The following is a 27,816-nucleotide window of genomic DNA, read 5'->3' as shown; positions in this document are numbered from 1 at the left end:
TGGCTAATACGTTAATTTTTTTCAGAGCAAGTACAGCTTTACCAGGGGGTCACACGGGACTGGGCAGCCCCCACACTGGGGAAAGGGTCTGCACAGTGGGCAGAGGTGGGCTTTCAGGCATTGTTGGGGATTGGGATCAGTCAGGCTTCTCTACGCGGAGCAGAGGTTATTTTTCTGTCATTTGTACTGAGCAGTATGTATTTAGATCAGTCTTGGATCACCCTTTTAGTTTATTCTGCAAAGAAAGGTGATCAACAGGTTTCAGCACTGTTTGACAGGCGGACACAGTGGTGTCTGCTCAGCACCCCCCAGCCCAGTCGCGGCTGTAGATCCCACTGAGGCTTTGCCAAGACATCCCTGCCTCCTGTACTAATCTTCATGTATCAAAAGTCAGTGGTTTTCACCTTTGGGAGTACTGGGGTTTGAACTCAGAGCCCCAAACTTGTAAGAAAAGCTCCATACCCCTCAGCCATGCCTCCAACCATTTTTTACTTTTTCCTGTTTGTTTTGTTTTTGTCAGTTGTGGGGCTTGAACTCAGGACCTGGGAGCTGTCCCTGAGCTCTTGTGCTCAAGACTAGAACCTACCACTTTTAGCCACAGTGCCATTTCTTGGTTTTCTGGTGGTTAATTGGAGTTGAGACTCACGGACTTTCTTGCCCAGATTGGCTTCGAACCATGATCCTCAGATCTCAGCCTCCTGAGTAGTTAGGATTACAGGAGTGAGCTGCTGCTGCCTGGCTTCACTGGTGTTTAGGACATGGAATCTCTTCCCATTTGTCACATGTCTGAACTTCAATCCTCCTTTTTCTACCATTCTGTCATCACTGTGGTAACTAACAGGCAGGTGCCACTGTGTCCAGCACTTTTCTATTAAGCTGTCTTTGAACCACAGTCCCTTCACTGTCAGTTTCCTGTGTAGCTAGGATTACAGGAGTCAGCTATTGTGCCCGGTGGCCTTGCCCACTTTCTGACAGATAGATGTTTCATACTGAGCCACTTAATAAACAATGAACAGCAAACATTTTCTTAGATTTTTCAAAAAGGCTAAATGTGATTTCATTTGATAGGACTTTGTCATAAATGGCCAGGAGTGTCATTTTTGCTTACCAAACTCTGTTGAGAAAAGATACTGTAATTGTTATCTACAGACATGGAGGGAGAGCTATCATGGGCTGCTTTAGGACTTCTGAGATTCCTCTGTTTATGAGGCTGCAGGTGACAACTTCTGCTTCCTGGCATCACTGAGTCATGAGAACATTGTTTACCTAATAGGGAGTTTGAAGGCAGGAAGTTCCAGTCCTGTCAATTGTTCTCCTGGCTTCTTAGTTTTGTTCTTCCCCCTTACAATGTGAAAATAGCTACTGTAGCTCCCTACATCACATCCTCCTACCCACATTCGAAGTTGAAAGGACCAGAACAGCTGATCCAAGGAAAAAGCAAAATGAAACAAAAGAACTGTAGTTTTAATAGTGTCCATCTTCATCCCCAAATGTGATATTACCTGGAGTGAGTTCAGGTCTTTACAGTGAGAGGAGCACATGAAAGCAAGCTTGAACTCTTCATCTAATCTCACTGGACATGGAATTAGATGTGCAGAAGGCAGCTAATTTAAGGTGCATGAGAAGAAAAAGTCATCTGGAAGCCAAGGACGAGATCTGGGACAGACCTCTCTCCATGGACCTTGAAGAGTTTTAGACCTTAATCTTGAGCATCCACCATCCACACTAAGACAATAAGTTTCTGTGGTTCAGTTCACGAAGTGGTGCTTTGTTACAGTGTCTATAGTAAAGTGATACACAGCACGAGCTGGCAGAGATCATCCATTATATTTTATTCACTGAAAGGCTGGCAAGGGAGTCTGGGAAAGCGAAATCTATCAAAAGCAAGTCTTAGTTATTTCTGGAGCATTTGTTCTGTACATACTCAGCGGCAGTACTCCTTTCTACAATGGTGAGCACAGTACCTAAAACACACAAGTAACAATGTATAATACCTCTGATATATTCAAGAATTTAATGTCCAGGCTGGGAAGGTGGCTCAGTGGTAGAGTGCTTGCCTTGCATGCATGAGGCCCTGAGTTCAATTCCTCAGCACCACATAAACAGAAAAAGCAGGAAGTGGCACTGTAGCTCAAGTGGTAGAGTGCTAGCCTTGAGCTGAAAAGCTGAGGAACAGTGCCCAGGCCCAGAGGTCAAGACCCATGACCAAAAAAAAAACAACAACAAAAAACCCCCCAAAAAACAAGAATTTAATGTCCAACCATTTGCTAGTCAAATTAGTGTACCAAAGACTAACAGCATGAAACCTTTTTTTTGGGGGGGGGGCAGAAGGGGAAAGGTTGTGGGTCTTGAACTCTGGGCCTAGGAGCTGTCCATGAGCTCTTCAGATAAAGACCAGGGCTCTACCACTTGAGTCACATTTCACTAGTTAGCCATACCTAACCATAAAAGGACAGGAAAGTCTAAGTTTCACATGTGCACAGAAGAAGAGAACTAGAAACATTGATTAGGACAAAAGCAACTGATATTCTCTAGGATCAGAGAATAATCAACTTTAATACTAATGGTAGTTTTCTTCTAGAAGGAACAACAAATGATCTTTTACTTTCTTTGCATTTGTGTATTTCTTCAGATTTTCTACACTGTATATAAACATAATTTCTCAAACAATTTAAAACATTAAAAAAGAATTAAATACATCAATCATCCATTAGCACATAGTCTACAAACTGACATTGTAGTAAAAACTGTCTATAAGTTATAATTATTACAAACTCTACGCAAGGTGGAGTTTTTTTTTTTCTATTACACGTCTTGTTTGATTTCAACCTAAGATGTGACTATTCTGCTATAAATTTCTAGTCTAAATATTAAGAATGATAACACCTCATATTGTAGTATTAATAGTAAGATACAGATATGCTCTTCAAGTCAGTGGAAGAAAAGGTCATACCCTCTCCAAACGTGGCCATTTCTATAAGGAGGGGTTTAAATAAAAATGATAATGAGCCAGGCGCTGGTGACTCACACCTGTAATCCTAGCTACTCAGGAGGCTGAGATCTGAGGATTACAATTCAAAGCCAGCCTGGGCAGGAAACTCCCATCTCCAACAAACAGAAAACCAGAAGTGGTGCTGTGGCTCAAGTGGTAGAATGGTAGAGTGCTCACTTTGAGCTGAAGAGCTCAGGGACAGCACCCAGGCCCTGATTTCAAGCCCCACACCGACAAAAAAAAAAAAAAAAAAAAAAAAAAGTGTAGAAGTACTGGCCTGTAATTAATCCCAACACTCAGGAAGTGGAGGTGGGATCATCAAAAGTTCAAGCTTATAATGGGGCACCCTGGGTGACACAGAAAGTTTAAGGCAAGAGTAAGCTTCAGAAAAACACCTTGCCTCAAAGCACCACAGGCCGGGGATCAGGGAAAGAACAGGATCCAAGTGGTAGAGTTCCTAACTAGCAAGCTCCAGACTCTGAGGTTAAACCTCAGTGAAATGAGAGGAGGAAGAAAGGAGGGTGACAGAGCTGAGAATCTGGTAAAGTGCTGCTTGCCCTACCTAAGGCTTTAGCTTCAAACCCTACACTGAAAATAACAAGTGTTAAAAATACCCACACAAAAAAAAAAAAAAAAAAAGGGGGCTGGGAAGTTGGCTCAGTGGTAGAGCGCTTGCCTTGCATGCCTGAGGCCCTGGGTTTGATTCCTCAGCACCACATAAGCAAAAAGAAAAAAAAAAAAAAACCCACCACAACACATGTATGCCTTACAGAATAAAAGGTTAAAAGAACTTGGAGATGCAGACATTTCTTCTAGTTCTACCAGTTATATAGCCATGTTACCACTATTCTATACTAGTTGTCTAACAAAGACATACACTACTTATTTACATGAAAGAAAACAAAAACCTGAAAACATTTGTGTGTGTGTGTGTGTGTGTGATATTGAGGATTGTACTCAGGACCTCAAGCTTGCTACACATGTGTTCTACCACTGAGCCATACATCTAGCATCCAAATCTTACTAAAACTTTCTAGTATAAATGTGTAAGTACTCTTACTGCTTTTTGTAGTTTGATGTTACTTTAAATGTGTTCTACTTGATATATAATACTAAAATAATCCTAGTTACTCAGGAGGCTAAGTTCTGAGGACCATAGCTTGAAGCTAGGCTAGGCAGGAAAGTCTGTGACTCCATCTCCAATTAACTACCAAAGAAGGGGAACTGGAGCTGTTGGTCAAGGGGGGATAAAATGTTAGACTTGATGGGGCTGGGAAGGTGGCTCAGTGGTAGAGCGCTTGCCTTGCATGCCTGAGGCCCTGAGTTCGATTCCTCAGCACCACATAAGCAAAAAGTTGGAAGTGATGCTGTGGCTCAAGTGGTAGAGCACTAGCCTTGAGCTGAAGAGCTGAGGGGCAGTGCCCAGGCCCAGAGTTCAGGCCCCACGACCGAACCAAAAAAAATAAATAAATTAATTAAAAAAACAAAAAAAAAATGGAGGGTGTGGGTATATTTAAAAAAAAAATGTTAGAATTGAGCAAAAATGCATAGGGACTTTGCCCAGACCCTGAACCAGTACCTGCACACACGCGTGCGCGTGCGCACACACACACACACAGGAAGTGGAATGTATCTTTTATGTGCAATTAATTTTTTTTTCTTTTGTCAAGGTTATGTTCAGAGTGGTTTCAGTTCATGTACACTTTTGAAACCCCAAATAGTATATGCATTGTTATAATACACTCATAAACTAGCATATAAATCAAAGAGAGTACACAGTAATTTCCTGAGTCATTTCTCTTGGGAGAGTGACAAGGAACAAAAACCTACGGAAATGAAAGAGAATTAAATGGGAGCCTTAATTTTTATTTTATTTATTTATTTATTTTGGGTCCAGTCCTGGGGCCTGAACTCTAGGCCTGGACGCTGTCCCTCAGCTCTTCAGCTCAAGGCTAGCACTCTACCACTCGAGTCACAGCACCACTTCCAGCTTTTTTCTTTTTGCTTATGTGGTACTGAGGAACCGAACCCAGGGTCTCAGGCATGCAAGGCAAGCGCTCTACCACTGAGCCACCTTCCCAGCCCATCAATTTTTATTTTTTATTTTTGTCGGTTGTGGGGCTTGAACTCAGCGCCTGGGAGCTATCCCTGTGTACTAGCTTAAGATAAGAGCCTCAAGAGGCCTTTTCTAACAAGGCTGGCTTTAAGATCCTCAGATCTTAACTAGGATTACAGGTATGAGCTATTGGTGCCTGGTGAAGCCTGTTTGTTTTTTTTTTTGTTTGGTCAGGTCAGTGGGGCCTGAACTCTGGGCCTGGGCGCTGTCCCTCAGCTCTTCAGCTCAAGGCTAGCAATCTACCACTTGAGCCACAGCGCCACTTCCGGCTTTTTTCTTTTTTGCTTATCTGGTGCTGAGGAATTGAACTCAGAGCCTCATGCATGCAAGGTAAGTACTTTACCACTGAGCCACCTTCCCAGCCTGAAGTCTCAGTTTTATCTGTAATGTTTTCTTCTTTTCTTAGTAATTAATTTTTTTTAATTCTGGGTAGTATTTTCTTTTTTATTTATTTATTTTTTTTTTTGGGTCCAGTCGTGGGGCCTGAACTCTGAGCCTGGGCGCTGTCCTTCAGCTCTTCAGCTCAAGGCTAGCACTCTACCACTTGAGCCACAGCGCCACTTCCGGCTTTTTTTCTTTTTGCTTATGTGGTACTGAGGAATCGAACCCAGGGCCTCATGCATGCAAGGCAAGCGCTCTACCACTGAGCCATTTCCCAGCCCCTGGGAAGTATTTTCTACAAATTTTTTTTTTTTTTCTTTTTCTAGTAAAGAGCTTGTCAGAGCTTATGTGCTATCTCTGCTTTTTTTGCTCAAGGCTAACTAGCATTTGAGCCACAGCTCCACAGGTCTGGCTTTTGTCTAGTTAAATGGAGATAAGAGTCTCTTGGACTTTTCTACTTGGGCTGACTTTGGACCTCAATCCTCAGATAGCAGCCTCCTGAGTAGCTGGGCATGAGCTACCAGAGCCTGGCATAACTGTTTTTTTTTTTTTTTTTTTACCACTGAGCCACCTTCCCAGCCCCATAACTGTTATTTTTGTAAGAGTTTTCCTAATGTATGGCAATTCCACATTTCAATGAACCAAACTTCTTATTTTTTTGTACTCAAATCAGAAAAAGTTTTTTAATTTTAAAATACATTTAATAAAAATAACATAATTTTACATATTTTACACGTGTAGATTATTTACAAGTTCACTTCTACAGCATTTATTTAATGTTAATTTTTTCTTATTTTCTTTTCAGGCTATTCCCTTCAATAGCGACACTGTCCATGGTCTCTGTTACTAAAAAATCAGCTTCTTAGGCAATCCTCCTACAAGCAAAACAAACAAAAAACAGCCATTGGCATTTAGTCTCTGCATCCCACCCTCCTCTCCTTTAATAGTCTCTTTTAAACACCAGGGCTACAGTACTTTAGGAATTTTTCTGTGTATGAGCTGGTAGTGAGGTTTCAACTCAGGGCCTGGACCACTATCCTTTAGTTTTCACGCACGGCTGGTTCTCTACCACTTGAAGCACAGTTCCACTTAGGGCTTTTTGGTAGTTAACTGGAGATAAAAATCTCATAGACTAGGCTGGGCGCCGGTGGCTCACACCTGTAATCCTAGCTGCTCGGGAGGCTGAGATCTGAGGATCGTGGTTCAAAGCCAGGCCAGGCAGGAAAGTCCGTGAGACTCTTATCTCCAATGAACCACTAGAAAACCAGAAGTGGAGCTGTGGCTCAAGGGGTAGAGTGCTGGGCTTGAGCTGAATTGCTCAGGGACAGTGCCCAGGCCCAGAGTTCAATAGACCTTGTCCTAGGCTGTCTTAAAACCATGATCCTCAGATCTAGGCCTTCTGAGCATCTAGGATTATAGTTGTGAGACAGTAGTACCTGGCCAAGGAACTGCAGGTGTTCTACTACTTGAGCCACCTCTCCAGGCCCTTTACATTGGTTATTTTCAAGGTAAGGTCCTGGAATTATACCTTGACCAGCCTGAGTTGCTATACTCCTATTTCTCCGTGTCAGTCAAGGGGAACAACAGGAACATGCCACCACACCCAGCCATTCACTGGGGGAGTCTCCTAAACTTTTTGCCACTAACTGACCTCGAACCAAAAACCCCTGATCTCTATTGCCCAAGTAGTTAGGATTACAGGCTTATTTCTTATAGCAATAGGAATGGTTACCTTGCTCTAAGCCCTCTGTTCGTTTCCGTTTTGTTGCCATGGCTGGATTGGACTGCTCCTTTAATGTCTCCACTGGACAGTTTGGTCTTGGCAGCTGACAACCAGGGGTTGGACCTGGCCGGTTACTGAAATACTTCGTCTTCAATGCCTTGTCACAGAAAAGGAACCAAGGTAAGGTTTTAAGTGAGTATATTACCTGTACTTAGGAAAACCACCTCTGAAGTTGTTGAGAACATAAAAAATACTATGAGAAGACTTCCATACCCAAAACAAAGAAACATTAATGTTAAATATCTGGACATGGAAATTACTAAGAATTATCTTGAATTTTAAGACGGCTGATAATTCTATTATTCTAAGAAAATGAAACTCCTTCTAATCTTTTTACAGGTGGATAGCCTAGATTAATTATAAATTATTCTTAAAAAGATAGAGGGGCTGGGAAGGTGGTTCAGTGGTAGAGCACTTGCCTTGCATGCATGAGGCTCTGGGTTCGATTCCTCAGCACCACATAAGCAAAAAGAAAAAAGCCGGAAGTGGCGCTGTGGCTCAAGTGGTAGAGCGTTAGCCTTGAGCTGAAGAGCTGAGGGACAGCACTCAGGCCCAGAGTTCAGGCCCTATTACCGGACCCAAAAAAAAGATAGAGTACATTTTGATTTTCTAAAAATGAGCTCTATGTATAAATCAAGAGAAAATTTCCTTATGAAGAACTACAAGTCTACTCATTACTTGACTTACATAATTGTAACTCCTCTATATATCACCTTTACAATTACAAAAAAAAACTACATGTATGTCAAAACATCTACATATGGACTGGAAATGTGACTCAGTGGTAGAGTGCTTGCTTTATTAATGCTACTGATGATTTCTTTTATATTTCCTAATATAAATGAGATGTTAAAATACCTGTGAGGCTGTAATTCGAGTGCAAGGATTGAATAAGAATAAGCCTTGTATTAGTTCGAGCAAGTCATCTCCTGCGGCAATGAAGATGTGTTGTAATGGGATCCCAGGGAAACTCTTAAATGTCACGTAATCAGGAAGACTGCACATGTCCTGGAAAAATATTTTGATATTTCAAATTTAAGCAAAGGACCAAAGGCATTTAGATGGAATAAAAAACATTATTTACAGATAATATACTGATCAGTATATACAGTACAATGATGTATAATGACTAACATACTTTAAAAATGCATATGCAGGGCTGGGAAGGTGGCTCAGTGGTAGAGCACTTGCCTTGCATGCTCGAGGCCCTGGGTTCGATTCCTCAGCACCACATAAGCAAAAAGAAAAAAGCCAGAAGTGGCGCTGTGGTTCAAGTGGTAGAGCGCAAGCCTTGAGCTGAAGAGCTGAGGGACAGCGCCCAGGCCCAGAGTTCAGGCCCCACGACCGGACCCCCCCCCAAAAAAAAAATGTATATGCAAATAGAGGGAAGATGGGTGAGCAAATACAGCCTTATATTCAATATGTACTATGTAAAAACTGAACTATGAAGTCGGTTGTTGGTGGCTTACACCTGCAATCTAGCTTCTGGGGAGGCTGAGAAAGCACATGACAATGAAGTAACTTTACAGAACGTTAACTACATGCCAAAGAAGTGAATGAAGGCTTACAGGCCACTGCTCCTCAGTAGGTGTGCCCAAAGTTTCAAATATTCTTGTTAGCTGATCAAGATCTGAGTCTCCTGGCAGAAAAGGTACCTGAAAGAAAGCAACAGGCAGATATGGCAAGGTTCTCTGTGATAGTTGTTATACAAATACTGTAAATTTAGTAAGAAAAACTAAAAGTATATAACAAATGCTAAAAATTTAGTCGGATATATAATGGGTGTGCAGTTAGATTTTACCATAGCTATCAAGTGAACAATATGGTAAAAACCTACTTTACTCATTCCATGATTTGTGTGTGTGTGTGTGTTAAGAAAGTATATTTATGTGGTAGTGGAAAAACAGAGGCGGACGTAACAATGCTTGATAGGAAATGTACTCATTACCTTGCTCATGTAACTGTAACGCCTCTATATAGCATTTTTACAATAAAAACATTAAAATAAAAAAAGAAAGTACACTTATGGGGTTGGAGGCATGGCTCAGTTGGTAGAGCACTAGCCAATGAGTAAAAGTGTCAGGTATGAAGTTTGAATCCCAGTCTTGGAGCAAAAAAAGAACAAAAATATACTTATGGCTGGGTGTTAGTGACTCATGCCAATAATCCTAGCTACTCAGTAGGCTAAAAAATCTTAGGAGTGTAGTTCAAAGCCAGCCTGGGCAGGACAGCCCCTGAAACTTTTACTGCCAATTAACTACCAAAATAAAAGCTGGGAAAGGAATTGTGGCTCAAGTGGTAGAGTGCTAGACTTGAGCAAAAGAAACTCAGGGACAGTACCCAGGCCCCGAGTTCAAGCCCCAGGACCAGCATACACATACAAAAAAGTATACTTGTAATTGGTTCTTTGACAAAAAAATGACTGTCTCAAGTGAGAAGAACATTTTCCACTTATAAATATAAATTTACAATAGTAAAATTGGCCCTTTGACAAAAATTAAGTTGTACATTTTTGTACAGTGATAATAGGCATGACCAGCGCTTTTGGATGAAGCTTTTCTTACAAACCACTCTGTTTGAAGGTTTTGTTACAAGAGTTATGATGAGAGATAATTCCTACATGATTTATGAGACCAAATAACTACAACAGCATTGAAGTGTGTACATTGATTTAGTTTGATGCATCTCCCTTCCTCCCTCTCTATCCCCCTCTCTTTCTTTTTTAATAGTACTATCATCTAAACCCAGGGCCTGTAGGGTGCTGGTGGTTCCTGCCTGTAATCCTAAATATTCAGGAGGTTGAAAACTAAGGATCTCAGAACTAAAAGGCAACTTGGGCAGGGAAGCCTGTGAGACTCTTTATCTCAATAAACTACCAAAAAAACCAAAACCAGAAACAGAGCTATGGCTCAACTGATAGAGCAGTAGCCTTGAGCAAAAAAGCTCAGGGATAGTACCCTGGCCCTGAGGTCAAGCCCCAGGAGCAGCACAAACAACAACAACAAAAAATAAATAAATAAATAAACTCAGGGCCTTCATTCAGCAAGTGTTCTACTTTTGTTTTTTGTTTTTTTTTTTAATGCTGGGGCTTGAAAGCAGGGCACTGTCTCTGAGTTCTTTTGCTCACAGCTTATGCTCTAAGACTTGAGCCACAGCTCCATTCCTGGTTTTTTGGTAGTTGGATGGAGGTAAGAGTCTTATGGACTTACCTGTCTGAGCTGGTTTCAAATCTCAATTCTCAGATCTCAGCTACTTAAGTAGCCAGAATTATAGGTGGGACCACAGATGCCCCACTGAAGTACTCTACCTGTGAGGTCACAACCCTAGTTTAAATGCATTTTTAGGACTTACCCTTAGAAGCAATTCTGCTAATATGCAGCCAACAGCCCACATATCCACACCCACACCATACATCCTAGCTCCAAATAGCAACTCAGGGGCCCGATACCATCTGAAGAAGAAAAAGAAGTCATGTCATTTGAGAATGGAATCACTAAAGCATTTCTTCATCTTCTCTCAAAAACTTTTCATTTTATTGTTTTTCTTTTAGGTACAGGGTTGAAATTCAGGGCCTTACAATCAGTACACAACACTCTATCACATAAGCCATACCTCCAGCCCTTCAATGCTTTCCCTTTTTCTTTTTATGTGCTGGTAAGGGGGATTAAACTACTCTCTCCCAGTCCCAAGAGAAGAAGAAGGTGGCTCAGTGGTAGAGTGCTTGCTTTGCATGCATGAGGCCCTGGGTTTGATTCCTCAGCACCACATAAAGCAGAAAAAGCTGGAAGTGGTGCTGTGGCTCAAGTGGTAGAGCGCTAGCCTTGAGCTGAAGAGCTGAGGGACAGCGCCCAGGCCCAGAGTTCAGGCCCATGAAAGAAAAAAACAAACAACAACAACAACAACAAAAACCCTACTCTCTCTTGGCTTCTTTAGCTTTTTTTTTTTTTTTTTTAGGGTCCGGTCGTGGGGCCTGAACTATGGGTCTGGGCGCTGTCCCTCAGCTCTTCAGCTCAAGGCTAGCATGCTACCACTTGTGCCACAGCACCACTTCCAGCTTTTTTCTTTTTGCTTATGTGGTGCTGAGGAATTGAACCCAGGGCCTCATGCATGCAAGGCAAGCGCTCTACCACTGAGCCACCTTCCCAGCCCCCTTCTTTAGCTTTTTCACTCACAGCTGGTGCTTTACCACTTAAGCTACATCTCTAGTCCAGGAGATAAGGGTGTCATAGCCAGATGCTGGTGGTTCATGCCTGTAATCCTAGCTACTCAGGAGGCTGAGATCTTAGGATTGCGGTTCAAAGCCAACCTAGGCAGGAAAGTCAGTGAGACTCATATCTCCAAGTAACCACCAGAAAACAGGAAGTGGCACTGTGGCTCAAGTGTAGAGTGCTCGTCTTGAGCTGAAGAGCTCAGAGACATTGCCCAGGCGCAGAGTTTAAGCCTCAGGACCAACATTCCCACCCCACCCCCCTAACCCCCCAAAAAAGTGTCACAGACTTTCCTGCCAGGCTAGCTCCAATTGTGATCCTCAGATATCAGCCTCTTGAGTCACTAGGATTACAGGAATGGGCCACAAGTACCTGGCTTGTATACACACTTCAACCAGACTTCAACCTTACTACTCCAGTAGAACTGCCTTTGCCAAAGTCATCAATGATTCCATGCTGCTAAATCAATTTGTCTTCATTACAACTTGATACTAGTGGCATTTGATATTTAGGAGGAAAAAATACAAGAAACTGATAGATAAGAGTGTGCCAGGGGGCTGGAGAGGTGGCTCAGTGGTAGAGTGCTTGCCTTGCATGAAACTCTGGGTTCGATTCCTCAGTACCACATAAACAGAAAAAGATGAAAGTGACACTGTGGCGCAAGTGGTAGAGTGCTAGCCTTGAGCTGAAGAGCTGAGGGACAGCGCCCAGACCCAGAGTTCAGGCCCCATGACTGACCAAAAAAAAAAAAAAGTGTGTGCCACATATACTGTACATATATACTGAGCACCTAAATCATCGACTTAATCATCCCAGTGTCCACCTCAACTCCTCACACCTCTTACTCGGGGCTCAGGTGACTGACAGCAAGTGCTATTTAGGAGACAAAATAATTTTTAAAAATAGGTAAATTAGAAATAAATGAGAAATTAACAAATGCCATCCTAACAAGAGTGATAAACTCTGTTGATAAGTATTCCTATGTGTTTAATATGATTTTCTGTTTCTTACATATCAAAAGTAGAAAGAAATCATAATTACTTCCAAAATAACAATGCAGGTATAAATGTCTTAGACAGAAAATTTTAATTTAGGGCTGGGAAGTTGGCTCAGTGGTAGAGCTCTTGCCTTGCATGCCTGAGGCCCTGGGTTCAATTCCTCAGCACCACATAAGCAAAAAGAAAAAAGCCGGAAGTGGTGCTATGGCTCAAGTGGTAGAGCGCTAGCCTTGAGCTGAAGAGCTGAGGGACAGCGCCCAGGCCCAGAGTTCAGGCCTCACGACCGGACCAAAAAAAAAAAAAAAAAAAAGAAAGAAAGAAAAGAAAATTTTAATTTACATAGATGGTTACACAATCAGGACTACTCAATATAATAAATGTAAGGCCAATAAATCAGGCAATTAGGAAAAGAAGTTTTAGATTATCCAACTAAAATGTAAAAGTGTTCTGAAAATCTATCAGAGAGGCTGGGAACCAGCTCAACTCAAGCTAAGGTAATGAAAAAAGAAAAAAAAAGTCACTAGGCAAGAAATGTCTGAGGTTAGTTAATTCTCTAGATATAGCTGTACATAATAAAATATGCATAATATAAGAAAGGCTATTGGCTGGACACCTGTAACTCACACTTGTAATCCTAGCCAGTTAGGTGGCTGAGATCTGAGGAACTCAGTTTGAAGCCAGCCTGGGCAGGAAAGTCTATGACACTTTTATAGCCAATTAACCTCCAAAAAGCTGGAAGAGGAGCTGTGGTTCAAGTGATAGAGCACCAGCCTTGAGTGAAAAAACTAAGGGACATTGCCCAGTCCCTGAGTTCAAGCTCTAGTTCAAGCCGGCACAAAAAACAAAATTCAAAAAGAGAAGGGCCATAATTTACACCCCCCCCCCCCATCCAGTCCTGGGCTTGAACTCAAGGCCTGGACACTGTCCCTGAGCTTCTTTTGCTCAAGTCTAACACTCTACCACTTGAGCTACAGCACCATTTCTGGCTTTTTCTGTTTATGTGTACCAAGGAATTGAATCCATGCATGCTAAGCAAGCACTCTACCACTGAACTACATTCCCAGCCCATGGGCCATAATTTTTAATAATACAACGAAGTTCTGAATTGTATCTATACTAATGTACATCGTAGTTGATGCTTATTAGGACCAAAATGTACAAAAAATAAGTTTCCAGTTAAAGGATTCATACCTGGTTACAACCTGATGTGTATATGCTCTATTAGGGCTCCCAAATGATTTGGCCAGGCCAAAATCTGCCAGTTTTAGCACTCCATTTTCATCTAGCAACAAATTGTTTGGTTTTAGATCCTATATTGTGAAGACAGTAAAGAAAATAAATAAGCAGGGTTAGGGAAAATGCAATCGTAATTTATTTAGTTGGGGGCTGGGAAGGTGGCTCAGTGGTAAAGAGCTTGCCTTGCATGCCGGAGGCCCTGGGTTCGATTCCTCAGCACCACATAAGCAAAAAGAAAAAAGCCGGAAGTGGCGCTGTGGCTCAAGTGGTAGAGCGCTAGCCTTGAGCTGAAGAGCTGAGGGACAGCACCCAGGCCCAGAGTTCAGGCCCCACGACCGGACCCAAAAAAAAAAAAAAAAAATTCTATTTAGTTGGTGTAAGTTTAAACTTAGTAAACAGCCTGAACAAGCTGGGCATGGAAACATAATCCTACCACTTTGGATGCTGAGGCAGGAGAATCCTAAGTTCAAGGCCAGCCTGGGCTACAAGAGACCCTTTTCCAAGCTCCCCTACACCTCACTCTGCGTCCAATACCAAAACAAAAAAATCCAAAACTAAGGGAAACGAAACAGGATATAATTTAAATAGTCAATATTTTTTCCAGATATAAAATCTTAGAGCAAAATAAAATTGCTTATACTGTAGTGAGCCCCAATTTACCTTCTGTAGAATCAAATTTAATAATGGCTACCTCAGAGTATGTACTCAATAAATGAAAGTACACACTTAGAAAGGATAAAGAACATTCCTCAAAATCTACTTTAAAGAGGTAACAGCAATAAGTTAAAAGGGTTGCCAAATTTAACATGAGAATTACTAGCTAAGATTCTTTTTTTTTTTTTTTTGGGTCCGGTCGTGGGGCCTGAACTCTGGGCCTGGGCACTGTCCCTCAGCTCTTCAGCTCAAGGCTAGTGCTCTACCACTTGAGCCACAGTGCCACTTCCGGCTTTTTTCTTTTTGCTTATGTGGTGCTGAGGAATCGAACCCAGGGCTTCGAGCACACAAGGCAAGCGCTCTACCACTGAGCCACCTTCCCAGGCCTAGCTAAGATTCTTGAGGTATGATGACACTTGTAACCCCAGCACTTGGTGGCCTACAAAAGGTAACTGCAAGAGCAGTGCCAGCATGGGTTACACAGTTAGACTCTGACTCAAAAAATATGTATCTACCTAGACATGTATGTGTGCACATACTCACTTGTCCTTGGCTATTTATCTGAACAGAATACCTGAGCTGGGTGGTGCCAGTGGCTCATGCCTGTAATCCTAGTTACTAAGAAGGCTGAGATATGAGAATCCAGGTTCAAAGCCAGCCCAGACAGGAAAGTCCATGAAACTCTTACTCCAATTAACCACAAGAAAACTGGAAGTGGCACTGTGGCTCAAGTAGTAGAGCACTATCCTTGAGGTGAAAAGCTCAGGGATAGTGCCCAGGCCCAGATTTCAAGCTCCATGACCAACCAAAAAAATAAATAAATAAAACAAGCACATCTACCTTAGCTTTGCTCCAGTAGATAAATTTTCCAGAAAATGACCCATTTATTTTATAAATTTCATTTTGTGAAATTTTAGAGCTGCTAAAAATAGTTCTTAAACGTAGGTAGGATTTTCTTTTTTTTTGTTTTGTTTTGTTTTTTTGTCGGTCATGGGGCTTGAACTCTGGGCCTGGGCACTGTCCCTCAGCTCTTCAGCTCAAGGCGAGCGCTCTACCACTGGAGCTACAGCGCCACTTCCTAAAAATAGTTTTTAAAGGTATTTTAGGACTGTTTAAATTAATCCAGACCCTTCCTGTTTCTTTCCTGTAACAAAAGTATAAGACAAAGAACACTGAACTTAAAAGCCAAAAACATAGGTTTAAACATGTTGTCAGTTCTATCAGCTGCAGACCATGAAAAAAACGCAAAACTTATTCAGATCATGTAGCAACTTATCTCTTCCTATATGAAAAAAACATACAGGAAGAAAGAAATGAAAAATTGGATCTCTTCTGGTTCTAAGTTTCACAAAGTACTTTGAGTTCTTACAGCACCATCTGCTGGTTCAGGAGACCAACTATGTATGTATTTTATATACATACCCTTTTTTTTTTTTTTTTTTTTGTGGTCATCAGAGTTTTGAAATCAGGGCCTTACATTTCCTAGGCAGCTCTAACACTTGAGCAATGCCCCCAGTCCTATTTTGCTTTTCGTTATTTTTCAAACAGTACTCCAAAGAAACTCTCCAATATAAAACAAAAGATTTAAAAAAGATTTATTTATGACCAGGTCAGCTTGGATGGGTTGTGCTAAACTTTTTACCTGTACTGGCCTATATTTCTCCTAATACCTGCTTTATGAGTAACTGGGATTACAGGTACAAGTGTAGCAGATATATCTTTCTTTTCTTTTGTTCAGACAATTATGTACTAAATTGGATATATAAAGCTTAGAACAAGTTTTAGAATCAAGCCTGGCTGGGTGCTAGTGGCCCATGCCTGTAACCCTAGCTATTCAGGAAGCTGAGAGCTGAGGATTACAGTTTGAAGCCAACCCTATTCAGAGAAAGCAGTGAGACTCTTATGTCCAATTAACCACCTAAATGCTAGAAGTGGAGCTATGGCTTAAAATGGTAGAGTGCTAGCCTTAAGCAAAAAATCTCTCAGGACCAGCACCCAGACTGAGTTCAAGCCAATGACCAACCCTTACCACCACCACCACCAAAGACACCTATTAAAAATCATTTTAAAAAGGAAGCAATAAAGGGCTGGGAAGGTGGCTCAGTGGTAGAGAGCTTGCCTTGCATGCATGAGGCCCTGGGTTCGATTCCTCAGCACCACATAAGCAAAAAGAAAAAAGCCAGAAGTGGCACTGTGGCTCAAGTGGTAGAGTGCTAGCCTTGAGCTAAAGAGCTGAGGGACAGCGCCCAGGCCCAGAGTTCAGGCCCCACGACCAGACCCCCCTCCCAAAAAAAAGAAGCAGTAAGAATCTGGTCAAAGGACATCATATGCATGGCATATCACAGTAAAGCATCTTTGTACAATTTATCTAGTAGGAAAAAAAAGAAATCTGTGCCAGTTGTAGTGACGTTAGGCTTGTAATTCTACCAGGCTACCCTGTGGTACACAGTAAGATATGTCTCAAACTATATCAGTGAAGCAAAACAAAACAAGAATCCCTTACCCTATGTAGAATCCAATGCTGATGTAAATATTCTAACCCTTGAAGAGTCATCAACACATATGCTTTAATGTGAGAAGGTGTCAGCACAAGACTATTATCCTTTATTATAACCTGTCAATAGGCAGAAAACATATAGGCATGGTTGGTTATTCAAATGGACTCTATAGTACCAAAAAAGACAGATTTAAAATGAGAGTGTTCATGTAGAGAGAGATTACCCAATTCTCCTTAGGATGCACTATTAGAATTTTCAGAGTTAATTGATTAAAAAATATCTCTGGCTGAGGAAACAATGCTTTGGGATTGGGAGTGTGGCTCAAGTACTAGAGGACCTGTCTAGTATTTGTGAGCCCCTTAGTTCAAATCCTAATAGAGAAAGAAATAACAAACAAATAAGAAAAAAAGTAATACTTTGTCTCTTTCAATTTTGGCATAAAAGAAGCAGACACTGGTCAGTCTTGCTTGCCTTTTCAAACTTACACATTCAGTATTTCTTTGTCAAACCACCATAGTCCAGGCTCACACCTGTATTCCTAGCTACTCAGGAGGCTGAGATCTGAGGATCATGGTTCGACAACAGCCTGGGCAGAAAAGTCCCCATGAGATTCTTGTCTCCAAATAACTACTTGAAAACTGGAAGTGGTACTGTGGCTCAAATGGTAGAGCACTAGCCTTGAATACAAAGAAGCTCAGGGACATTGCCCAGACCCCAAGTTCAAGCCCCACATCAGACAAAAACAAAAACTACCATGTTCTAGATTAGTCCACATGGTAGAAACTAACCCTCACCTGAGGCCTCCAGAGGTGGACATATGACCCTGGTATGAACCCCCCCCCCCCCAGCTTCCTGGCTAGAAGACTGATTGTCTCAGCAAGGGACACATCAAGTGGTCAAGCCAAGTACTTGCGACAGAATCAAAGGGAACAAAGCATTTTCTTACTTCAGGGATTAGTAGACTCTAAGGATAGCTAAAATTACTGTATCTAATATTACAATTCCATATATCTATATACAACTCATACAAACCTGTAAAGGCCATCATATTGAAAAAGTGTAGTCACAAATGAAGGTAATAGGAAAGAATACAGGCTGAAAAAGTAATAGTAAGTTCTGATGGAACCATGAGCTATGACCTAAGCCAACTCATACTTAGAATTATCAATTCCTTTTTTTTTTGGAGGGGGGTAGGGGGGTTTAGGGTCAGTTGTGGGGCTTGAACTCTGGGCCTGGGCACCTCAGCTCTTCAGTTCAAGGCAAGTGCTCTACCACTTGAGCCACAGCACCACTTCCAGTTTTCTAGTAATTAAGAAAGTCTCATGGACTTTCCTGCCTGGGCTGGCTTCAAACTGTGATCCTTGGATCTCTGCCTCCAGAGTAGCTAGGATTATGGACATGAACCACTGGTGCCTGGCAACTTTTTTGTTTTATTTTTTACTCAAGTAGTAGTCCGTCAATATGAGCTATCACTGTTTGGTGACAATACTGGGAATGAATAAGGAAGAATCTGGTCAAAGTAGTTTGCATGAAAATAGAACAATGAATTCAGTTTAAATTGCATTAAGGGGAAAGAGGTAAGAGCTGCACACTGTGGCTCATGACTGTAATTCTAGCTACTTAGAAGGCTGAAATCTGAGAACTGCGTTTCAAAGCCAGCTCTGGTAGGAAAGTCCATGAGACTCTGATCTCCAATACTCAGAAAAAGCTGGTAGTACTGTGGCTCAAGTGACAGAACACTAGATTTGAGCAAAAGCTCAGGGACAGCCAGCACCCAGTCCCTGAGATCAAATCCCAGGACCAGAAACAACAACAACAACAAAACTCTTTGGTTAAGCCGGGCACTGGTGGCTCAAACCAGTAATCCTAGCTGGTAAGGAGGCTGAGATCTGAGGATCACAGTTCAAAGCCAGTCCAGGCAGGAAAGTCCCTGAGACTCTTATCTCTAATAAGCCACCAGAAAACCAGAAGTGGTGCTGTGGCACAAGTGGTAGAATGCTAGCCTTGAGCTGAAGAGCTGAGGGACAGTGCCCAGGCCCAGAGTTCAAGCCCCCATAACCGACAAAATAAAAAGCCCAAACCTTTGGTTTTAAAAGAATGGCTTAAGTGGCTGGGAAGGTGGCTCAGTGGTAGAGTCCTTGCCTCGCATGCATGAGGCCCTGGGTTCGATTCCTCAGTACCACATAAGCAGAAAAAGCCGGAAGTGGTGCTGTGGCTCAAGTGGTAGAGCACTAGCCTTGAGCTGAAGAGCTAAGGGACAGTGCCCAAGCCCAAAGTTCAGGCCCCATGACCGACAATTAAAAAAAAAAAAAAAAAGGCTTAAACTGACAATGGGAAAAAATTTGAAAGTCTAATAGTGGGGGCTAGGAAGGTGGCTCAGTGGTAAAGCACTTGCCTTGCATGCATGAGGCGCTGGGTTCAATTCCTTAGCATTACATAAGGGCAAAAAGCTGGAAGTGGTCCTGTGGCTCAAGTAGTAGAATGCTCACCTTGAGCTGAAGAGCTGGGGGGCAGTGCCCAGGCCCAGAGTTCTGGTCCCATGACCAACCAAAAAAAAAAAAAAAAAAAAAGGTTTAATAGTTCTAATGCTCATTTCTCAAAAAAAGGTCAATAAGCTACAGAGAACTTGATAGAAATGCTAATGAAATCCCAATCTCTTTACTTAACACTAGGAATATAGCTAAATATCTACAAGAAATCAGAGATCAGAAATGGGTTTAGTATCCATCCAGACTTCAACAGTATTAAGTAGTTTTCCAATACCTATACTTAGATATGAAACAAACATTTAGGCTCTCCTTTGATAAAGTAGAGGGGAAAATAAGGTTCTAAGAATCATAATCTTACCTCTAAATCAGTTTCCATAAAGTCAAAGACAAGGCTAATATTAGATTTATGTCCAAAAGCATCAAGGAGCTGCAAAACAAATTATTTTTTAGAGTTAATATTGTTGACACAATGTTCTCAAGCCAATTGAAGTAACTTTTGTTTTGTTTATTTGCCAGTCCTGAGACCTGAACTCAGGGCCTGGACACTGTCCCTGAACCTACCACTTGAACCACAGTTGCACTTGCTGCTCTTTCTGTTTATGTGGTACTAGGAATCAAACCCAGGGTTTCATGCTAGGCAAGCACTTTACCACTAAGCCACATTCCCAGCCCAGAAGTAACTGTTTATAACTTAAGCATTTATTTATGCTGCTGATTTCCTATAAGCCTGAAAGAATTTTATCTAATTGGACACTTGGAAATTAGCACACTGGAGCACATGTCTGATGTCTCAGGAATCCTGTTGTGCTCTATTCTATCACTTGTGCACTTGCCATGCTAAACTGCAATTGCCTCATCTCTTTCCCTAGCCTTCTAAATTAATGTTCCAAAGCTTGGACATAGTCTTTTCCTCTTAGGCTCTGCGTTTTCTTCATGACTTTGTAATGTCTCATGTACAGGGGCTGGAAAGGTGGCTCAGTGGTAGAGCGCTTGCCTTGCATGCATGAGGCTCTGGGTTCGATTCCTCAGCACCACATAAGCAGGAAAAAAAAAAAGGCAGAAGTGGTGCTGTGGCTCAAGTGGTAGAGTGCTAGCCTTGAGCTGAAGAGCTGAGGATCAGCACCCAGGCCCAGAGTTCAGGCCCCACATCGGACCCAAAAAAATAAAAAATAAATAAGTAATGTCTCATGTACAATATTTCTATTTTCTACAACCTGGTTTCCTCCTACCACTTGAAAAATAAATATGGTCAGTTAATGGGTAAAGTGTAAAGGTGTCCCTTTGGGAAGAGTTTGACACTACCAAGCACAGATTTAACCTTCTCATTTTGTTTACTCATTGGCAGAGGTGATTCAGTTTATAAGACTTTTTTTTTTTTTTTTACTGGTCCTGGGCCCTTGGGCATTGTCCTTGAGCTTCAAGGCTGGCACTCTACCACTTGAGCAACAGCACCACTTCTGGCTTTTTCTGAGTAGTTTATTGGAGATAAGAACCTCTTGGACTTTCCTGCCTGGGCTAGCTTTGAACTTGGATCCTCAGATTGACTCAGCCTCCTGAACAGCTAGGATTACATGCATGAGTCACTGGTGCCCGACTTATAAAAATTTTATGTAACTACACCTAAGTTTTGCCAGGCTAGAAACCTAGACCTTTCCTGTGTTGTAACTTTTTTTTTTTTGGCCAGTCCTCGGCTTGAACTCAGGGCCAGGACACTGTACCTGACCTTATTTTGCTTGGGATATAGCACTTTACCACTTAAGCCACAGCGCCACTTCTAGCTTTATCTGTAATTGTGGTACCAAGGAACTGAACCTAAGGGCTTCATGCATGCTAGGCAAGCACTCTACCATTAAGCCACATTCCCAGCCTATTATAATTTTTTAATTCTATTTTTCATAACTTAGACTGTTGCTACCATAGTATGTAAATAATGTCTCATGACTAAAGTTTGCTCAGTTTTATTGTTTTTGTATTCTGTATTTTTCTTTTTTGTCAGTTGTGGGGCCTGAACTCCGGGCCTGGGCACTGTCCCTCAGCTCTTCAGCTCAAGGCTAGTGCTCTACCACTTGAGCCATAGCACCACTTCTGGCTTTTTCTGCTTATGTGGTGCTGAGAAATTGAACCCAGGGCCTCATGCATGCAAGCACTCTACCATGTATTCTGTATTTTTCAAGAGCTATTTTGTAAACATGATGAAAACATAACAAAAAAAGCCTCTCCCAAAAGTTTATATTTTCAAAGTCAAACATTTAAGCTCTCCCAATAAATTCTGCCACGTTATAATTAAAAAATAAGTTAATGGAAACCTCAAGTCATGTTTCCAATTCCACAACAATTCCTGGCCCAGCACCAGTGACACATGCTTATAATCATAGCTACTTAGGAGGCTGAGATCTGAGAATCACAGTTTGAAGCCAGCCTGGGCAGGAAAGTCCTTGAAACTCTTATCTTGAAAAAACTACAAAAAGACAAGAAAAAAAAAAGCCAGAAGTGGCACTGTGGCTCAACTGATAGAGCATTAGCCTTAACAAAAAAAAAAAAAAAGGGGGAGGGTGGGAAGGTGGCTCAGTGGTAGAGCAGTGGTAGAGCGCTTGCCTTGCATGCATGAGGCCCTGGGTTCGATTCCTCAGCACCACATAAAAGGAAAAAAGCTGGAAGTGGCGCTGTGGCTCAAGTGGTAGAGCGCTAGCCTTGAGCTGAAGAGCTGAGGGACAGAGCCCAGGCCCAGAGTTCAGGCCCCACAAGCGGACCCCCCCCCCAAAAAAAAAAAAAAAAAAAGCTCAGGGACAGTGCTCACGACCTTGAGTTCAAGTCCCAGGACTGACACATACACATAAAAATCTTAGGCTGCTGGGTGCCAATGGTTCATGCCTGTAATCCTAGCTACTCAGGAGGCTGAGATCTGAGGATCACAGTTCAAAGACAGGCTGGGCAGGAAAGTCTGTGAGACTACTATCTCCAGTTAACCACTAGAAAACCAGAAGTGGTGCTGTGTCTCAAGTGGCAGAGCTCTAGACTTGAGCTGAAGAGCTGAGGGAAAGCGCTCAGGCCCAGAGTTCAAGCCCTATGATGGACCAAAATAAATAAATAAATAAATAAATAGATCTTAGGCTAAGAAAATGAGGGAGGAGCTAGCAATGCTTGACAAGAAATGTTCATTACTTAAGTAACTATAACCTAACCCTCTATCACCCTTACAATAAAATTAAATTTAAAAAATTCTTAGGCTAGGGATGTGGCTTAAGTGGTAGAGTACCTGCCTCCTAGGCATGCACAAGTTCCTGAGTTCAAATCCCGGTATTGCCAAAACAAAACAAAAACCCAAACCAAATTCCTAAATAAAATGCTTAAGAAAAATCTTTGCCAGGGGGCTGGGAAGGTAGTTCAATGGTAGAGTGCTTGCCTTGCATACATGAGGCCCTGGGTTCGATTCCTCAGCATGACATAAGCAGAAAAAGCTGGAAGTGGCGTTGTGGCTCAAGTGGTGGGGTACTACTAGCCTTGAGCCTTGAGCTGAGAGACAGAGCCCAGGCCCAAAGTTCAGGCCCCCACTAAGGACAAAAAAGAAAGAAAGAAAGAAAATCTTTGCCAGGTATAGTAGTACACTCCCAATTACTTGGGAGACCAAGGCAGAGGGGGAATCACTTGAACTTACAAGTTCAAAGACACCTTGGTCAATCAATAAAAATGTTTATTCTCCATGTTAGACTCTATTCCAGATAGCTTACATGTATTGTCAGTTTGTCTCAGGGCAACCCTTTGAGGTAAGAACTATACACAGCTGAGAGAGAACTTGATTATTTCCTACAGGCAAAAAGGAGGCTCTGGAATGTAGGCTGACACTTTTAACTATGTACTAGAGGGCTCCAGGATGGAAGGCACACTGACACTTGATTAATCCTATATATGTGTATAGTTTTAAGGACTGTCTACAGAAACAATTAGAATAAAAAAAAATACATTTCAGGCTGATAAACTTTCAGGCTCCATTAGAACCAATCACCTTGCTGAACCTTCAAATCATAACCTTCACATTTAGAAAAGACACAGTCCCAAATATTAGCAACTTAGATCATACTCACACCAATTATATTTGGATGACTTAGCTCCTGTAATAATTTTATCTCTCTTAAAGCTGTTCTGTTTATACCTAGGTAAAAAGGCAAATCAAGAGTTAAATCTCAAACTTTCTTTCAGTGTATTATTTTAGAAAAAATTTATAATCTCAGAAAATAAGAAAATTCCACACAAAAAAATAAGATGGTTTTGACTATAACAATTTTTTTTTGTCAGTCATGGGCTTGAACTCTGGGCTCCGGTGCTGTCCCTGAACTCTTCAGCTCAAGACAAGTGCTCTACCATTTGAGCCACAGCACCACTTCCGGTTTTCTAGTGGTTTATTGGAGATAAAAGTCTCAGGGACTCTCCTGCTTGGGCTGGCTTTGAACCGCAATCCCCAGATCTCAGCCTCTTGAGTAGCTAGGATTACAGGCATGAGCCACTGGCGCCAGGCTACAATTTTAATTTTTTTTACATTTCTTTCTTCTTACTATTTTTACTTTTTTTTTTTTTTTGGCCAGTTTGGGACTTGAACTCTAGGCCTGGGCACTGTCCCCAAGCCTCTTTTGCTCAAGGCTAGTACACTCTACCACCTAAGTCACAGCACCATTTCTGGCATTTTCTGAGCAGTTGATTGGAGATTATAGAGTCTGATGGACTTTCTTGTCCTGGCCTTGAACCACGATTCTCACACCTCAGCCTCCTAAGTAGCTAGGATTATAGATATAAGCCACCAGTGCCAGGCCATTACTTTATTTTAAAAGTAACCTCAACCAGATTATGGTAAGTGATGAAACATTATTTACATTATCTATTGCTCATCTGATCTGAAGACCATTACACTAAGAGTACATACAGACAAATACCAGACAAGGAGTTAGTAAACAGGCTTTGCTTTCTTCTCTTGTACTACACATATCAGAATTGATTATTTATGCTAAATGTCAATTTGTGGTAAGAAGAAATACAAAGGATAGAACTATGATATTTGGGTTTGGCACTTACATAGGTGACATATCTTTTCCATAAGAACTATTTTTTAATGACTAAACAGTACCTGACATTAATAAGGCTTTGAAGTCAGAAATGAATCTTTTCCATATTGAACTTTGGGCACTTTCCATGAAGCTCCATCCTTAAGTTTTAATGTAATTAGAAGCTCAGAAATAAAGAATGGCTTATAACACTTAAAATAGTAGTAAGGACAGCAAGAGAAGTGATGAACAACCTTAATGCTTTCCACATACTTAGGTGGAAAGAAAGTTCCTCTGAATCTTCAAATAGGTGAAAATCATCAAGTGTCCTCTTATTCTTCTAGGACACTAACAGAATCAATGCTCTCATGAGAACTTATTTCCTCAGTCAGAATAAAAACATTTCCCATGCTGTAAAATTATATGACACTTACCATCTTTAGCTTCTGATCTATGTCCAAGTTTGATCTAGTAGAAAAGGAAAAACAGAACCCCACACATTAAAACGTGTTCAATCATTTAAGACAGGGACAATTTATAAACAGTGAGAAGCCAGGCACCAGTAGCCTTCTGGCTACTTAGGAGGCTGAGATCAGAAGACTGCGGCCCAGGTAGAAAAGTTCTAGAGACTCTAGATCCAATTAACCGCCAAAAAGCTGGACTTGAGCTGTAAGCAGAAAAACTAAGGAACAATGCACAGGCCCTGAGTCCAAGGTCCAAGACAAGCCAAAAAAAAAAAAAAAAAAAGATCAAAACAAGTGTCACTGTGTTGCCCAGATTAGCCTGAATTCTTGGACTTAGGTGATATTCCTATCTCTAGCCTCCTTGGTGCACATGCACATATACTAAGACAGTGCATTTTAAGAGAGCATGTACAAATGTGCTAAGCCTAGTTCTAGTACTATGTGAGTGGAATTATATACACCATAAACTCAGGTAAGGTTTCAAACTTTGATAAATGCCAGGAAGATGATCAGGAAAGAACAATTACAAAGAACAAGGAAGGAAGAAGGCACATCCGTTTGAGCAGCAATGAACACAAAAGGCACCTCTATGTTGAGGAGACATTTAAATGAAACCTGAATGATAAGGAATTGACAGCACTAAATTTTAAAGAGAAAAACTCCCAATAAGAGGGTAGAACAAATGCCATGGTCCTGGGACTGGAATGAACCTAATGTGTCCAAAGATTAGAAAGTCATAAAGTCTGTGTTGGTGATAATAATAGTTATCAGTAACTCCTAGAAAAAAGAAAAAAGAAAAAAAAGAAAGTCAGTGTAGTTAGGATACCATGGATCATGAGTAAAACTGAAAAGACAGGGAAGGAGTCAGGACACGATTTTTTATTTTATTTTATTTTTTTTGGGTCCGGTCGTGGGGCCTGAACTCTGGGCCTGGGCGCTGTCCCTCAGTTCTTCAGCTCAAGGCTAGCCCTCTACCACTTGAGCCACAGTGCCACTTCCAGCTTTTTTCTTTTTGCTTGTGTGGTGCTGAGGAATCGAACCCAGGGCCTCAGGCATGCAAGGCAAGCACTCTACCACTGAGTCACCTTCCCAGCCCCAAGGCAAGATTTTTTATAAGGGAGTTGGTACAGTGGTTGATCATACAACACAAGCTGGAAACAAGGATGGAAAGTAATGGGGTAAGACAAACATGATGGCCAAAATACTGAGAGGAAGAGAGCAAACCAGGTATTGAGTACCTGGAGATTGGGTAATGGAAGGCTGATCTGATAAACTTCAAAGTTGAGAATTTTTGAAAGAGAAACAGATTCAAAGCAACAGCAGGAACACAAACATGGAAGACAACAACCCCACCAAGAGGCCCTGAGGTATGTGAGAGAAACAGCATCTTAGTATCCTGTAAGGGTTTTAGATTTCAGTGGTTAAGGGAAAGAGCAACACATCTGGTTTAGCAATTGCTAGCTGTGTCCTGAACAAGTCATCTTAGCTTCAGGCAACTCAGTTGCAAAATAAAGATACTTTCATCTACTTCCTGGCTGTTTGGAATGCTAAGTTAAAAAATGTAGGCCAAAGTGCTGACATACAGAAAGTTAATTATGACTTAAATCTTTTGAATGAATGCAAGTTTAAAAACTCTTTTAACTCGTTTTAGAAAATGCACATCAGAACAGCTGCAGGGGAAAAGCAGCACCTTAGTGTTAATCCACCCAGAGAAAATACAGCTATGACACAGCGGCAGAGCCTGTGACCTGGGAAAGATCATAAATCAAATAGACCTGAGCACTGAACAGCACTGGCTCCCTCAGTCAACATCTGCGTTTATGAAGCAAAAATACTACGCCGTTTCCTCTTGGTTTTAATTCATATTCATAGAACCCAAACTAGCCTAGCCCCGGAGTTCCATCTTGGAACACGAGGCAGTAATGCGTGCCACTCTTCTCTGGAAAGGAACGCGATCAAGGGCGGTAAAAACCACCACCGAACGAAAACTCATGCCGGAAAGACATCTTCGAGAAGCGACCACGTAAAGGGGGCGACTCACTTTCTTAATGGCGACGATCCGGTTGGTGTTCTTATCTCTGGCTTTGTATACTGTGGCGAACTAAAACAAACAAACAAACACAAACACAGCACCAGGAATAGCAAGTGTGTGGGAGTTTTCGGCGGTGGTGTGAGCCGGTCTCCTTTTGTTTAACGTTTGGGGGAAGCCGAGACTCCAGGGTCGGGTGGCGGACGGACAGGCGTGGCGGAGCGTGGTCGGCGGTCCGCGTCCCGCTGCGGATGACAGCGGCTCGGGGCGGCCTCTTGGGGACAGTCCTCTTCGCCTCCCCCCGGAAAGGAACCCAGGCAGCGGGCCGGCTGGGCAGGCCGGCGGCCGCGGAGCCTCCACGGCCCAGGGCGGCGGCGCGGCGCCTGCGCGCGGGGCCCTCCCGGGGCCCTCCCGGGGTCTCACCTGCCCCTCCCCGAGGAAGTCCAGTTTCTCATAGCGCTTTGCTCGAGACTTCACGTCCAGAGCCATCGGGCGCGCGACGCCGGACCCCAGCCACGAGCGCCGAGCTCCCGAGACGGCAAGGATTTAAAGCCAGGAGGAGGCGTCCAACAGCTACTTCCGCCCCTCAGGCGCCCACGGTTTAGAAGTCCCGCCCCCCACTTCCGGGGGGGGGCCACCATGAAAAGGGTCCGGGCGGAGCTAGCGCGAGGGAAGCTGAGCTGGGCCCGACTTGGTGGTCACGGGAGGCCGCCCGGCGCGTTCGGTTTCCGGCGGTCACCTAGCCTCCCGGGGGCGGCTTTAACTGGGTTTCCCCCCACGAGGGCTGGTCACCCAGGAGCTGGTGCCGAAGACAGCCTTGCGGTACCTGACCTCACTTTCTGATCTTTGATCCAGCGCGTCCTGTGGCCGCCGTTGCTGATCTCAGGTTAGATGAGTGCCAGGTTCTTAAGGGCGGTCAAGATCAAAACCGGTTC

The 27,816-nt window shown here is 42.4% G+C and overlaps 1 protein-coding gene across 1 annotated transcript; it reads right to left on the bottom strand.

The window, feature by feature from the left end:
• Positions 1-6,168: 6,168 nt before the first annotated feature.
• On the bottom strand, positions 6,169-27,473 carry Cdk7 (cyclin dependent kinase 7). Its single transcript, XM_070031284.1, has 12 exons — positions 27,305-27,473; positions 26,894-26,953; positions 24,823-24,856; positions 23,438-23,505; positions 19,714-19,782; positions 16,872-16,982; positions 13,670-13,788; positions 10,624-10,723; positions 8,841-8,927; positions 8,131-8,280; positions 7,222-7,369; positions 6,169-6,364 (listed from the first exon to the last, which is right to left on the bottom strand). The coding sequence occupies exons 1-12, from the start codon at positions 27,368-27,370 to the stop codon at positions 6,336-6,338; spliced, it is 1,041 nt and encodes a 346-aa protein (XP_069887385.1). The 5' UTR covers positions 27,371-27,473; the 3' UTR covers positions 6,169-6,335.
• Between the last annotated feature and the right edge of the window lie 343 nt (positions 27,474-27,816).

The sequence above is a fragment of the Dipodomys merriami genome, unplaced genomic scaffold, assembly GCF_024711535.1.
Source record: "Dipodomys merriami isolate MVZ:Mamm:240054 unplaced genomic scaffold, mDipMer1.0.p SCAF_20, whole genome shotgun sequence".
Lineage (NCBI taxonomy): Eukaryota > Metazoa > Chordata > Mammalia > Rodentia > Heteromyidae > Dipodomys > Dipodomys merriami.
The sequence above is the reverse complement of the archived record's forward strand: the minus strand, read 5'-3'. Positions and strand labels throughout refer to the sequence as shown.